We start from the raw sequence: 11,775 nt of genomic DNA on the forward strand, positions 1-11,775 counted from the left end.
AATGACCCTCAAGCCCCACTGGGGTTTGGGAGAGTTAAGAAGAGGCACTTTTCCAGTCACCATAGGTTTCCTAACTAATGGCAAATAATAGATGATGTCTAATGAGTAAAAAAATGTGATTATCTAAGAAAAGTGATTTTTGAATTTGTCTATTTCATTATTGAACAGCTTCAAAGTTCGAGACCTAATTTGGGGAGTGTCAGCAAACTCTTTGAAATTGAAGAAGAGGGGAAGATCATTTACACAGACTACCAGATTAGTGGGTCCATAATAGGAGAGCTGAGCTGCTTAACTCAGGAACCCATGAAATACTCTGCCATCTGTAAAACTGTCGTGGAGGTCAGGAAATTTTATCGTACATCTTACTCAGCAGTATGGATAAATTTACCTTGTGTGCAGTGTTAACTGATGTACATTTGGTAATCCGCTGCCATTTCAGATTCTGAATCTTGTGCCTTGTCTGGGTGGATCTCGAAGGGTCTAAAAATTGCTCAGCCCAAATTGCTATTGCTAAGAAATGTAGAAATTGATTCAGAAAATTGTGTGGTAATTTGGGGAATTTTGAAAAAGATCTGACTATGCATCAGGGTGGCAAACCGAGACATCATATGACCCAGAGCTACAGGGCCCCCCAAATTTTCCTCTAACCGCAATGGCAAGCAGATTTCCTGGGTGGGGCGGGGATGGGGAGGGGGCAGAAAGGAAGAGAACTGGCAATTTTGAGGGGGCTATCTAAAGAAAAGAGGTGAGCAGAGGCAGTGAGCACGAGATAACTAGGGCTGGGGGCAGGGGTGGGTGTGCCCCCTTCCAGTCTAGGCTCCCATGGATGTGGTTGGCATCTCAAATGGATCTGGAGCATTGACTGCAGCCCTCCTGCTGTGCCACACTAATTAGACCATAAAGCCTATGCCTGTGAGCCCCCCAGCAAGGGGGAGGAGAGACACGTGCCCCTAGCCCCCTAGACAGTCACGGAATTCTATCTGGTTGGAAGTAGAAAATACTGCTCTTTCCACTCTAATTGCAATGGCTATTCCTTACAACATATTTAAAGCTTTTGTGATCTGACATCAAACCCCTTTGTTTTTAGTTATGGATTTCTTGGTCTTTCCTTTTTCAGACATGTTTTATCTCTATCTTTCACTTGCGTGAAGCCTTTGAGAAGTGTTGTCCAGCCCTAGAGTACAAAATGTGGCTAAAGCTTGCACTTTCAATAGGTACCAAAAAAGTTAAGGAATGCTTGGCCTACCAGGTAATAATAATAATAATAATAGTAATGATTGTGGTGTTAAATACTTTCTATATATTAAGCACTGGAATAGATGCACATTAATCAGATGAGACACAGTCTATGTTACTCATGGTCCTCACAGTCTAAATTGGAGGGAAAACAGGTATATAATCCCATTTTACAAATGAGGAACTGAGTCCCAGAAAAGTGAAGTGAGTTGCCCAAAGTCACACTGCCAGCAAGTGGCAGAGCTTGAATTAGAACTCAGGACCTCTCACTCTCAAGCCCATTCTCTTTCCCCTAGGCCATGCTGTTTCTCAGGTAATCACCTTTCAGACTTTGTGTAATGTTGGAGCTTTCCCTTGCTCTGTCTGCCAAGAAAACATGAACGATCTTAATTCTTCTGATCCAGCAATGTGTGTTTTGTTCTACTTCTATGGTAGGATTGGACATACAAGATGCATTTACAGCTTTCCAATGTATATGTGAAGAGTGTTCCAATAGGGATAAAAACTGATATTTATGATGAAACTGTGGAACATGTCATTCTTATACATGGAAGCGTAGAAGATTGTCAGTTACGGAAGCTTTACTTGGCCCCATTTCTCATACCTAAAACTTGCCATCAGGTAAGAAATCTGAATTCTAACCAGACTAGACTCTTTACTTGAAGATGCCACTGCTCCAGGTTGGACTGTCTTTTAGTAGGCTTTGGGTATCTGCAAGCATTTTTTATATCTGATAGGAACTAGAATTGGGCAGAGCACTCTGCCTTCAAAGAGCTTTCCATCTCTTAGGAGAGAGGAGGGCAAACTCAGCCTTAACATAAATATGTTAGAAAATTAGAACGTAGATAGGCAGTCTTATGCTGATTGGGAAAGAGATAATAAAGTTCCATGTTGAGAGGATAGCTTGGGCAGCATCTATTTATACATTAAAAAGGTGGATCTAGGTGACTTATGGTTATCCCCAACCCTGAGCAAGCAAATGAAGTCTGGGACATTATCTGAGGACCATTGTATGATGTGGTGGTCCAGTGGTTCACTTGTATTTTATAACCTTCCAGGTACAAGGCACTTCTAAAATTACAAAACTTCTGGTGATGCAGACTTCCGTCAATGTAAAGAAATGCATGAGCAATATTTCAAAATATGTCCCTTTGTGCAAACATATTACCAGAACAAGTGTTGGTGAGCTTGATTTGGGGTCATTTGGGACAGTGGGGTAATGGGCGAAAGCAGTTGTTGTCCTCCAGAAGAAGGGCCATCTTCGTGAAATTCCCTACTATAAATTGACCCGACCACCACCACCCATCCCTTCTGTCATTATTGCAGGAGAACCCACAAGTAGAAATTGTCTGGAGACTCACTTTTCACCATCCTGGTTCCATCTTGATCGCCCCCCACCCCTTTATCCCCTATGAGAATCACACACACACACACGCGCGCACACACACACACACACACAACAACCCCCAAAACGCCAAGCTACCCCAAAGTAGAGCCAAACCCAGCCAGTCCTATTGGTTTTTATAATGGCATTTGTTAAGCGCTTACTACGTGCCAGGCACTGTACTAAGATAATCAGGTTGGACACAGTCCATGTCTCACCTGGGGCTCACAGTGTTAATCCCCATTTTACAGATGAGGTAACTGAGGACAGAGAAGTTAAGTGATTTGCCCAAGGTCACACAACAGACAAGTGGAAGAGTCAGAATTGGAACCCAGATCCTCTGACTCCTAGGCCTTTGTTCTTTTCACTAGGCCACATTGCTTCTCATTTTCTACCTAGGGACCTGTGTTCTTGAGGTCCCAGGTTTACCCAGTCTTGGAGAACCCTGGGGCTGCTCCATCCATTTTTCACTGATGTACTCGTTGTCAAAGTGTGAAGGGGTCCCCTTCTTGGATCGTGATTCCAATGAATAAGATTCACTGAACTCATTGATGATTACATAATCCAATTTTAGATGAATTTGCCACGTCAGTTTAACAACTTCTTTGGTTATCTGCTCAGGGTCTGTCCTTTCAGTCCCTCTGTCTCTTCTGGCACTTACCACCACAGTGACAGGTCTAAACCACCTGACTTGGAGAAGGACCCAGCCTATTGTGCCTACAGCTTTATGCTAGTTTGCCTCTGTAAGCATGAGTGACTGGAAGCATTTGGCAGACTAATCCAAGGATTGCTTTGTTTCAGTGTTTGCCTAACCTAATATTTTTTTTCTTTCCATGGCCCCAGGAAGCTTCTCTGAAACAATAGAAAGAAGCCCTGAGAGTGAAGTGCACTTAACCATCGACATGGTAAAATGACAGCAGGTCCTTTGAGAAGGTGAATTGGTAAAATGAGAGTCTGCAAATGGGAGCATTGATGCATTTGATTTCCTGGAAAATTTGGAATTGTTGATTAGTTAGGGGTTCCAAAATGAGAAACTCTCTTGGCTTGGAGCTCATGATTACAGATGGAGCCAGAGGTTGCTGGGAAATCCAGAGCTGGTGTCTGGAGTCCGTTTAGGGGGAGATTATAGGGTGACTTTTACTCTTCCTCAAATTACTACTGTGGAAGTGAAGCCATTTCCTTTGCACCCAGCCTTTGGGATGGGGCAGGTGACCATAGCTATGCTAACCTGTCCCTTATCCCTGGGGAGGGTGGGTGGAGGCCAGACCCCACCAGAATACAGGCTTAAGTTCTGTCTTCACCTGGCAGTAACAGGGTCCATCTCATCCTCCCTGCACCCTCTGGGGTTGTGATGGGTCTGGTTTCTCCCAACACCAATCTATACTTCAATCTGCTGCACATATCATTTGTTAAAAACATGTTCAGTCCATGCCTCCCTGCTCCTCAAGAACCTCCAATAGTAGCCTCTACATCAATCAGAAACTCATTATCATTGACTTTAAAGCACTCAATTAACTCGCCTCCTTCCTAACTCACGTCAGTAATCTACATGCAGCCCAGCCCACGCATGCTGCTCCTCTAGCACCAGCTAACTTACTGTGCCTTGAGGACCCAACAGAATATAAGGGTTTGTACAAAAGCGCTATGGGACTGAGATGTGGGGTAGCAAAGTCCTTTAGCGGGACAGACCCAAGTACATAGAGGTTGCAGAAGAGAGGGCAAACAGGGTGGGGAAATGAGGGCTTAATCAGGGAAGATTTCAGAGAGATGAGATTTTAGTAGGGTTTGAAGGTGGGGAGAGTGGTGGTCTGTTAGATAAAAAGGGGCAGGGATTTCCAGGCAGGGGGGAAGAGGTGAGCAAGGGGTCGATGGAGAGACAGACAAGATGGGGGACAGAGAGTAGGTTGGTGTTAGAGGGGCAAAGTGTGTGAGTTTGGTTGTAGTGGAAGATGAATTAGGTTAGATAGGAGAGGGAGGGCTGATTGAGTGCCTTAAATTGATGTATTTATTTAGCATTTATTGTGTGCACAGCACTACAAATGAGCGCTTGGGAGAATAAAATATAACAGTTGGTAGACATGGTCCTTGCCCACAAGCTTACAGTATAGAAGATATTGATAATGTAAATAAATATGGATATGTAGGTAAGTGCTATGGGGCTGAGGGAAGGATGAATAAAGGGTTTTAGTCAAGAAAGACCTCTTGAAGGAGATGAGCTTGTAATAAAGGTTTAAAGGTGTGGAGAGTGGTCTTCTGTCATATGAAAAGGGAGGGCATTGCAGGCCAGAGGCAGGATTTAGAGAAGGGGTCAGTGGCGAGCTAGATGAGATCAAAGTACAGTGTGTAGGTTGGCATTAGAAGAGCAAAGTGTGTGGGTTGAGTTGTAGTAGGAAATCAGCCTTAAACCTAATACTAAGGAGTGGCTGTTTGATGTGGAGGTGGATGTGCAACCACTGAGAAGTGGGGAGGTTTCCATAGTGATTCTTTTACAAAAATGATTGGGCAGTAGAAGGTAGCAGGGCCTGGAATGGGGAGAGGCAGGAGGCATGGAAGACAGTGAGGAGGCTGATGCAGTAGTTAGAGAGGGACTAAGACAAGTGCTTGGGCCAGCCTTGTAACAGTTTGGATGGAGAGGAATGGGCAGAATCTGGAGATATTTGTGGACAACTGATAGGATTTGGGTGATAGACTGAATATGCAGTTCAATGAGAGAGGTTCAAGAATAATACCAAATTTATGGACTTGTGAGACGGAGGATAATTAATGTCTACATTTGGGAAAGTCTGGGGAGGACGTGATTTGGGTGGGAAGATGGGGAGTTTTGTTTAGGACACATTAAGTTTAAGGTGTTGATGGTACGCCCAAGTAGAAACGACCAAAAGCTAAGAGGAAATCTGGAACTTTTGAGAAGAAGAGGAGTTGGGGTTGGAGAGAGAGATTTTGAAGTCATCCACATAGAGATGGAAGTTGAAGCCTTGGGAACAGATGAGCTCCCCACAGGAGAAGAAAGAGCTGGGGAAAAAGACTAGAGAGGAGTAGCCAGAGAGATATCAGGAGAACTAGGAGAGGACATTGACATTTAGACTGAGGCAGTTTCTGTGGATTGGAGGGTGTGGAAATCAGATTGCAGGGTGTCAAGGAGAGAATTGGAGGAAGTGGAGGCAGAGGTATAGACAACTCACTCTAGGAGTTTGGAAAGGAATGGTTAGTGGGAGATAGGGTGATAACTGGAGGGTCTAGTAGGGTCAAGAAAAGGTTTTAGGGGTGTTTTTTTTTTAGGAGAAGGACACATTTCTATGTTTGAAAATGGTGGAAAAATAGTCTTTGGAGAGTGAGTCGGTGAAGATAATGGTCAGGGAGGGGAAAAGGGTTGGGGCAAGTGTTTTAGTAAGTTACAAAGGGATAGGGTCAGAGGCACCGATGGATGGGGAAGATTTTAAGAGGAGGTGGGAGAACTCTTTTATAGATTCTGCTGGGAATGATGGGAAAGTCAAAGAAGGGGAGAAGAAAGGGATTGGGGAGGTACAGGAGAGATTTAGGGAGTTTAGACCTGATGGCTTCAATTTTCCTGATGAACTAGATGAGAAAGGCTGTACCCAACACCCTTGCTTGCCTCTGGCCCCTTGCTCAGGTTATCCCCAGGGCCTGTATCCTAACCACCAAATCCTCGAGGCCTCTAAAACCCTCCTAAAATCTCACTTTGTTTCTCCCCACTCTTTTCAGAACTGATCAGGAAGCTCTTTCTGCCAAGGTGTCCATTTTCTGCCTTTTCATGTCATGAAATTAGCTGAAACCTGAGCCTGAGGATTGATGTTACAGCCTGTTCAAGATTTTTCATCAAGCTGTCAAAATCGGTTGCTATGGAATCCTTTATCAGGAATTGGATCCCACAGTTTTATAGGAAATGGCAAGACTTTGTGTATATAAATGCATGCATATACGTGTGTGTGTCTATACATACATATATACATACACACACACACACACACCTATTGCTTGAATACTCTAGGATTATTTTCCTTCACTCACAGCCACAAAATAAGCTTGTGCCACTCAAGTGTTTTAGTAGTGATTTCAAAATTCGATCATGTAGGCATAATTCTATATTTATGTCAAATGGTAATCTCTCTAGCCATGGCTTCTGAAAATGGGCTAGATTCACTTAACTGGCAAGATGGGAGCAAGGGGAGGCTTGGCAAAATCCAACAGGCCTGTGTCTGCTCCCAGGAGACAGCAAGACTTGGTGGGGAGGAAAGCACACTCCTGCTCCCACCTTCATGCTTCAGCTCTCGTGTCATTTTCCCTACATTTTGCGTCATTGCTCTTGAGGAAAGGTTGAAGAGGAGAGTCAGAGAATGAGACAGGTGGATCTTAAAAAAAGAGAAGAGGAGACCGAGATAAGGAGAATAAAGCAGAGACCAGAAAGTACGCAAGGATAAACTGTCAGATGAGATACCCAAAAAGAGGAACTTTGTGAACATTTTATACCTTCTCAGGCTCCAGAGCCTGGTAAAGTGGGGTTTTCTTCTAATGAGAAATAAAACCAGGAGTATAGTTGACTTGGAGTGGTAATTTGGGGGGCTAGTAATGTTTTTGATTACGTCTTTCAATTTAATTCTGAGTTGTGTTTCTCCCAGTCAATCAATCAATCACATTTATTGAGCTCCTATCATGCAATGAGTTCTGAACTAAGCACTTGGAAGATTAATAATAATAATAATGATGTTGGTATTTGTTAAGCACTTATTACGTGCCAAGCACTGTTCTAAGTGCTGGGGTAGATACAAGGTAATCAGGTTGTCCCACGTAGGGTTCACAGTCTTCATCCCTATTTTACAGATGAGGTAAGTGAGGCACAGAGAGGTTAAGTGAGTTGTCCAAGGTCATACAGCTGACAAGCGGTGGAACCTGGATCAGAACCCATGATCTCTGACTCCCAAGCCCGGGCTCTTTCCACTGAGCCTTGCTGTTTCTTGTAATAAAGTTAGTAGCCACAATCCCTGCCCTCAGGAGTTTACAATCTCGTGGAGGTGACTAACACTATAACAACTTACTGTTAGGAGGAAGAAGGAAAACTGGATCAGTATAGAAGGTAGTGCTAAATTATTAAAGTTTGTAAGATATGCCTGCCCTTCTTGGCCAAGAGGACTCTCTGAGTCAGAGCCACCGATGCCTTGGCCAGTTGCTTTCTCTCCCACTGCCCTGCCCGGTGACAGCTCTTCACAAAAATGAAAATGGAAAAGCTTGTGGACAGCTGAGGGTGTCACCATGACTGGCAGGATGGGGGGTGACAAAGGCAAGATGTCCTATGAGTTCCACTACTGCCCCACATTGTGTCCTGGAGTAGGACGGGGGAGAACTAACTCAGGGGAGACACTCAAGTCCAACCCTTGGATTTCCCCTTTCTCCCCACTGTGGGCATCGTGTGGGAGTGGGACTCTTAGGAAATGGGCCATCGCTGCCTCCTTCCTAGTCTGCCCCACCCTGCCCTTTTCCCGAGAGCCACCTCCACACCCAGACACCGGGAGGCTGGAGGGGGCGAGGGAGGAACTAGTGTACAGTCAGACCCAGGCATAATAGAAAGATCATTGGGATGGGCAGGGAGGCAAGGACATCGGCACCTGGGTTCTGGAAATCAGTTGGGGTGGAGGAAGGGAACTCCGGAGAACCAACAGGTATCTCACACTGGGCTAGTTGCTCTGGGGCCCAGCATGTCAAAAAACTGGGATCCTGGAATACTTCTGGTGGCCGTGGTAATGCCAAAAGAAGCCCCTGCTGCCATGTTCCAAGGAAAGGACCTTGGAAAAATAATGCTTGTCATAATTCTTAAGCGCTTAATATGTGTCAGGCACTGTACTAAGCACTGGAGTGGATACAAACAAATCCGGTCAGACACGGTCCCTGTCCCACATGGGACACAAGTCTTAATCTCCACTTTACAGATGAGGGAACTGAGGCACAGAGAAGTGAAACGACTTACCCAAGGGCACACAGGAGACAAGTGGCGGAGCTGGGATTAGAACCTATGACTTTCTGACTTACAGACCCATGCTGCTTCCCCCATGCTACCCAGACCCCCACAATGATGAGGTTTTCCACTTGATGCCTTCCCCCATCTTCTCCCCGTACCTAGGTTCCTCCTCTACACCCCTTCTCCCTCTTCTTTCTCTCCTTGTCTTCCTTCTTCCCCTTCTCCCTCCCCTTTTGTCCCTGACTCATATTTCTGTTCAACTTTGTATGGGTCATAAATGACTAAGCTTTGAATTTGGTCTACTAAAGCATAGGGTAACATCCTAGTTCAGGTCTTAATTTTACTTTGGGAAGATTAAGAAATTCCTCATTGACTTTATTTTTAAAAGGAACCAAGTCTGTTTGGTGAGTCTACAAAGCAACCAGTATAGTGCTTAGACTGTAAGCTCCTTGGGGGCAGGGAATGTGTCTACCAGATCTGTCATATTGTATGCTCTCACGTGGTTAGTCCAGTTCATTGCACAACACAGTAAGTGCTCAATAAATACCGTTGATTGGTGTGCACAGAATAGCCATTTAAGGGACGATTTTGATGAGGATATCCAAAATTAGTGTGAAGGCTCAATTCAGATAACCATACTAAATGGAGTTTGGTGATCTAGGGCCATTTTGCTTCAGCTAGCTACCACTGCATCCTGACAAGCATCTCTCTCTCTCTCTCTTTCTCTCTCTCTCTCTCTCTCTCTCTCTCTCTCTCTCTCTCTCTCACACACACACACACACACACACACATGCACACCCCCCCCCCAGTCTAGAGTCCTGCATTAATTAGGACTCTCTCTTCAGACGTCTAGCTCGGCACGAACCGGGGCCCTGGAACTGTGGATCCTGTCTAGGTTGGGTGAGGCCAAGGTCCAAGCTCTAGGGAGGAGCTGGGTTGAATTGCTTCATGTGTAGTCCTCCCCGTGGGTTGTTAGAATTTGTATTCTTTTGGATCTAACTTCTGAAGATGGCTCTGCACAAGCCACTAACCCGATAATCAGTTCCTTCGCACATGCTTTTGTTTCCTAAGTCCCGGAACCGAGGCTTATCCACTGCTATTGACATTGTTACCCCATCAGCATAGTATAATATGTTTTTATAGTGTTCACTGATGCTTCTTACCAAGGAGTCGACATGACTGGAAGAAGACAGATTGCAACAGTATTGCATTTTGCTAAAGTATTAGAGTTACCACCCACATATCTTTTGAAATGAGGAGATAAAGATGAGACCGAGACCTAACCCTTTCCCTACTTTTCTTCACTGTTGTCACGTGATTTGCAAATATGAGTGTGAGGACTAGCTGTCCAGTTTTAATTTAAGAACCGCTTACAAGCCATACCACTTTTGGGATGTGACCCCACACCCATAACATTTATGTACATATCTTTACATATTATATATTACTTGCTCATATAAAATATCCATCTCCTCCTCTAGAGTGTAAACTTGTCATGGGCAGGGACCATGCCTGCTAATTCTGTTGTCTCGTACTTGCCTAAGTGCTTAGTACAGTGTCCTGCACATAGTAGGTGCTCAATAAATACCATTGATTGATTGATTATTTGGACCCTGTATATGAGCTTATGTTCAAAATGATGCTTTAACTCAAAATATGTGTCTATGGTTGTTTGAGGCATTCTGAAAGCCTTATAGAGTCTGAAGGCCTCACTCTGGCCTGAGTGTCTGCTTTGATGCCTGTATGGGTAAATTCACAGGCCGGGCTTTTTAGCTGAGCTGGAACCCAAACTGCTGGTGCTTTCAACTTCCTTCATGTTGTTATTTATCATAATAATAATAATAATTGTGGTATTTGGTAGCATTTACTGTGGGCTAGGCACTGTACAAAGTGGTGGAGTAGTTACATAAAGTAATTGAATTGGACTCAGTCCTGTCCCACGTGGGGGGTCACAGTCTCAATCCCCATTTTACAGATGAGGCAACTGAGGCACAGATAATAATAATAATGTTGGTATTTGTTAAGCGCTTACTATGTGCAGAGCACTGTTCTAAGTGCTGGGGTAGACACAGGGGAATCAAGTTGTCCCACGTGGGGCTCACAGTCTTAATCCCCATTTTACAGATGAGGTAACTGAGGCACAGAGAAGTTAAGTGATTTGCCCACAGTCACACAGCTGACAAGTGGCAGAGCCGGGATTCAAACCCATGACCTCTGACTCCAAAGCCCGTGCTCTTTCCACTGAGCCACGCTGTAAGTGAAGGGACTTGCCCCAGGTCACCCAGCAGACATGTGGCAGAGCCGGGATTAGAACCCACCACCTTCCGGCACCCAGGCCCATACTCTATCCTCTATGTAACACTGATTATTACACTCTATTAAGGCTTTGGTGTGGAGAGAAGTGAATTGTGTCCTTGTCAGTTATTTTCTTGCTGTCACTGAAATGGCACCAGCTCTTTGCAAAAGGCCAAAGATAAATGTCAGTGGGGGTGAGAAAGTGGGCAAAGAAAGCTCCTCTCATGTGGTATATGTGAAGAAATAAATCAGGAGACTTCCTGGCCCCTGTGGAATTGCTCCTGGCAGTAGAAAGTGGCAGGCAATTGCTCAGTTGAGGCCACCCGATTATTTGGGTGTAACCCACAGCAGAATAATCGAATAATGAAAGAGGTTCATTAGGTTCATTAAGCAGCCAGAAAGCACCCTGAAAATACCAGAGTAATGATTGGATTACTTGTCTGGATGCCTTCGGTTTGCAGCTATTCATTATCAGTACTCTCCTTATATTTAAAAGGAATGGCCACAGAAAGAGTGGGAAGCAACATGGCATAGTGGAGAGAGCACACGTCTGAGAGTTAGATGACCTGGGTTCTAATCCCCTCTCTGACACTTATCTCCCTCCTCATATCCAACAGACAATGACTCTCCCCGCCATCATCACATATATCACATACACATACCATACACGTATAAGGACTATATCCACTTGAATTATAATAATAATAATTGTGGTATTTGGTAGTATTTACTGTGTGCTAGGCACTGTACAAAGTGGTGGAGTAGTTTCTTGGAACAGTGCTTGACACATAGTAAGTGCTTAACAAATGCCATAAATAAGAATAATAATAAATATTTTAAGGATGAAGTCAAGTCATTCAGAATACCTCCTCCCAACTAGCAGGCTTGG

The 11,775-nt window shown here is 44.4% G+C and overlaps 1 protein-coding gene across 6 annotated transcripts in view; it reads left to right on the forward strand.

The window, feature by feature from the left end:
• Positions 1 to 7,179, forward strand: part of SLC9C1 (solute carrier family 9 member C1) — a 119,971-nt gene extending 112,792 nt beyond the window's left edge. For 4 of the 6 annotated variants that reach the window (XM_029082827.2, XM_029082831.2, XM_029082832.1 and 1 more), the window contains 6 exons: positions 169 to 339; positions 1,118 to 1,249; positions 1,672 to 1,857; positions 2,295 to 2,418; positions 3,464 to 3,553; positions 6,344 to 7,179. In XM_029082827.2, the coding sequence (XP_028938660.1) occupies positions 169 to 339; positions 1,118 to 1,249; positions 1,672 to 1,857; positions 2,295 to 2,418; positions 3,464 to 3,534 (684 nt within the window). In that variant the 3' untranslated portion in view covers positions 3,535 to 3,553; positions 6,344 to 7,179. Of the gene's footprint in view, positions 1 to 168; positions 340 to 1,117; positions 1,250 to 1,671; positions 1,858 to 2,294; positions 2,419 to 3,463; positions 3,562 to 6,343 lie in introns of all 6 variants that reach the window. The other 2 variants (XM_029082829.2, XM_029082830.2) reach the window with 2 other exon arrangements.
• The last annotated feature ends 4,596 nt before the right edge of the window (positions 7,180 to 11,775 follow it).

Source organism: Ornithorhynchus anatinus, chromosome 17 (genome assembly GCF_004115215.2).
Source record: "Ornithorhynchus anatinus isolate Pmale09 chromosome 17, mOrnAna1.pri.v4, whole genome shotgun sequence".
Lineage (NCBI taxonomy): Eukaryota > Metazoa > Chordata > Mammalia > Monotremata > Ornithorhynchidae > Ornithorhynchus > Ornithorhynchus anatinus.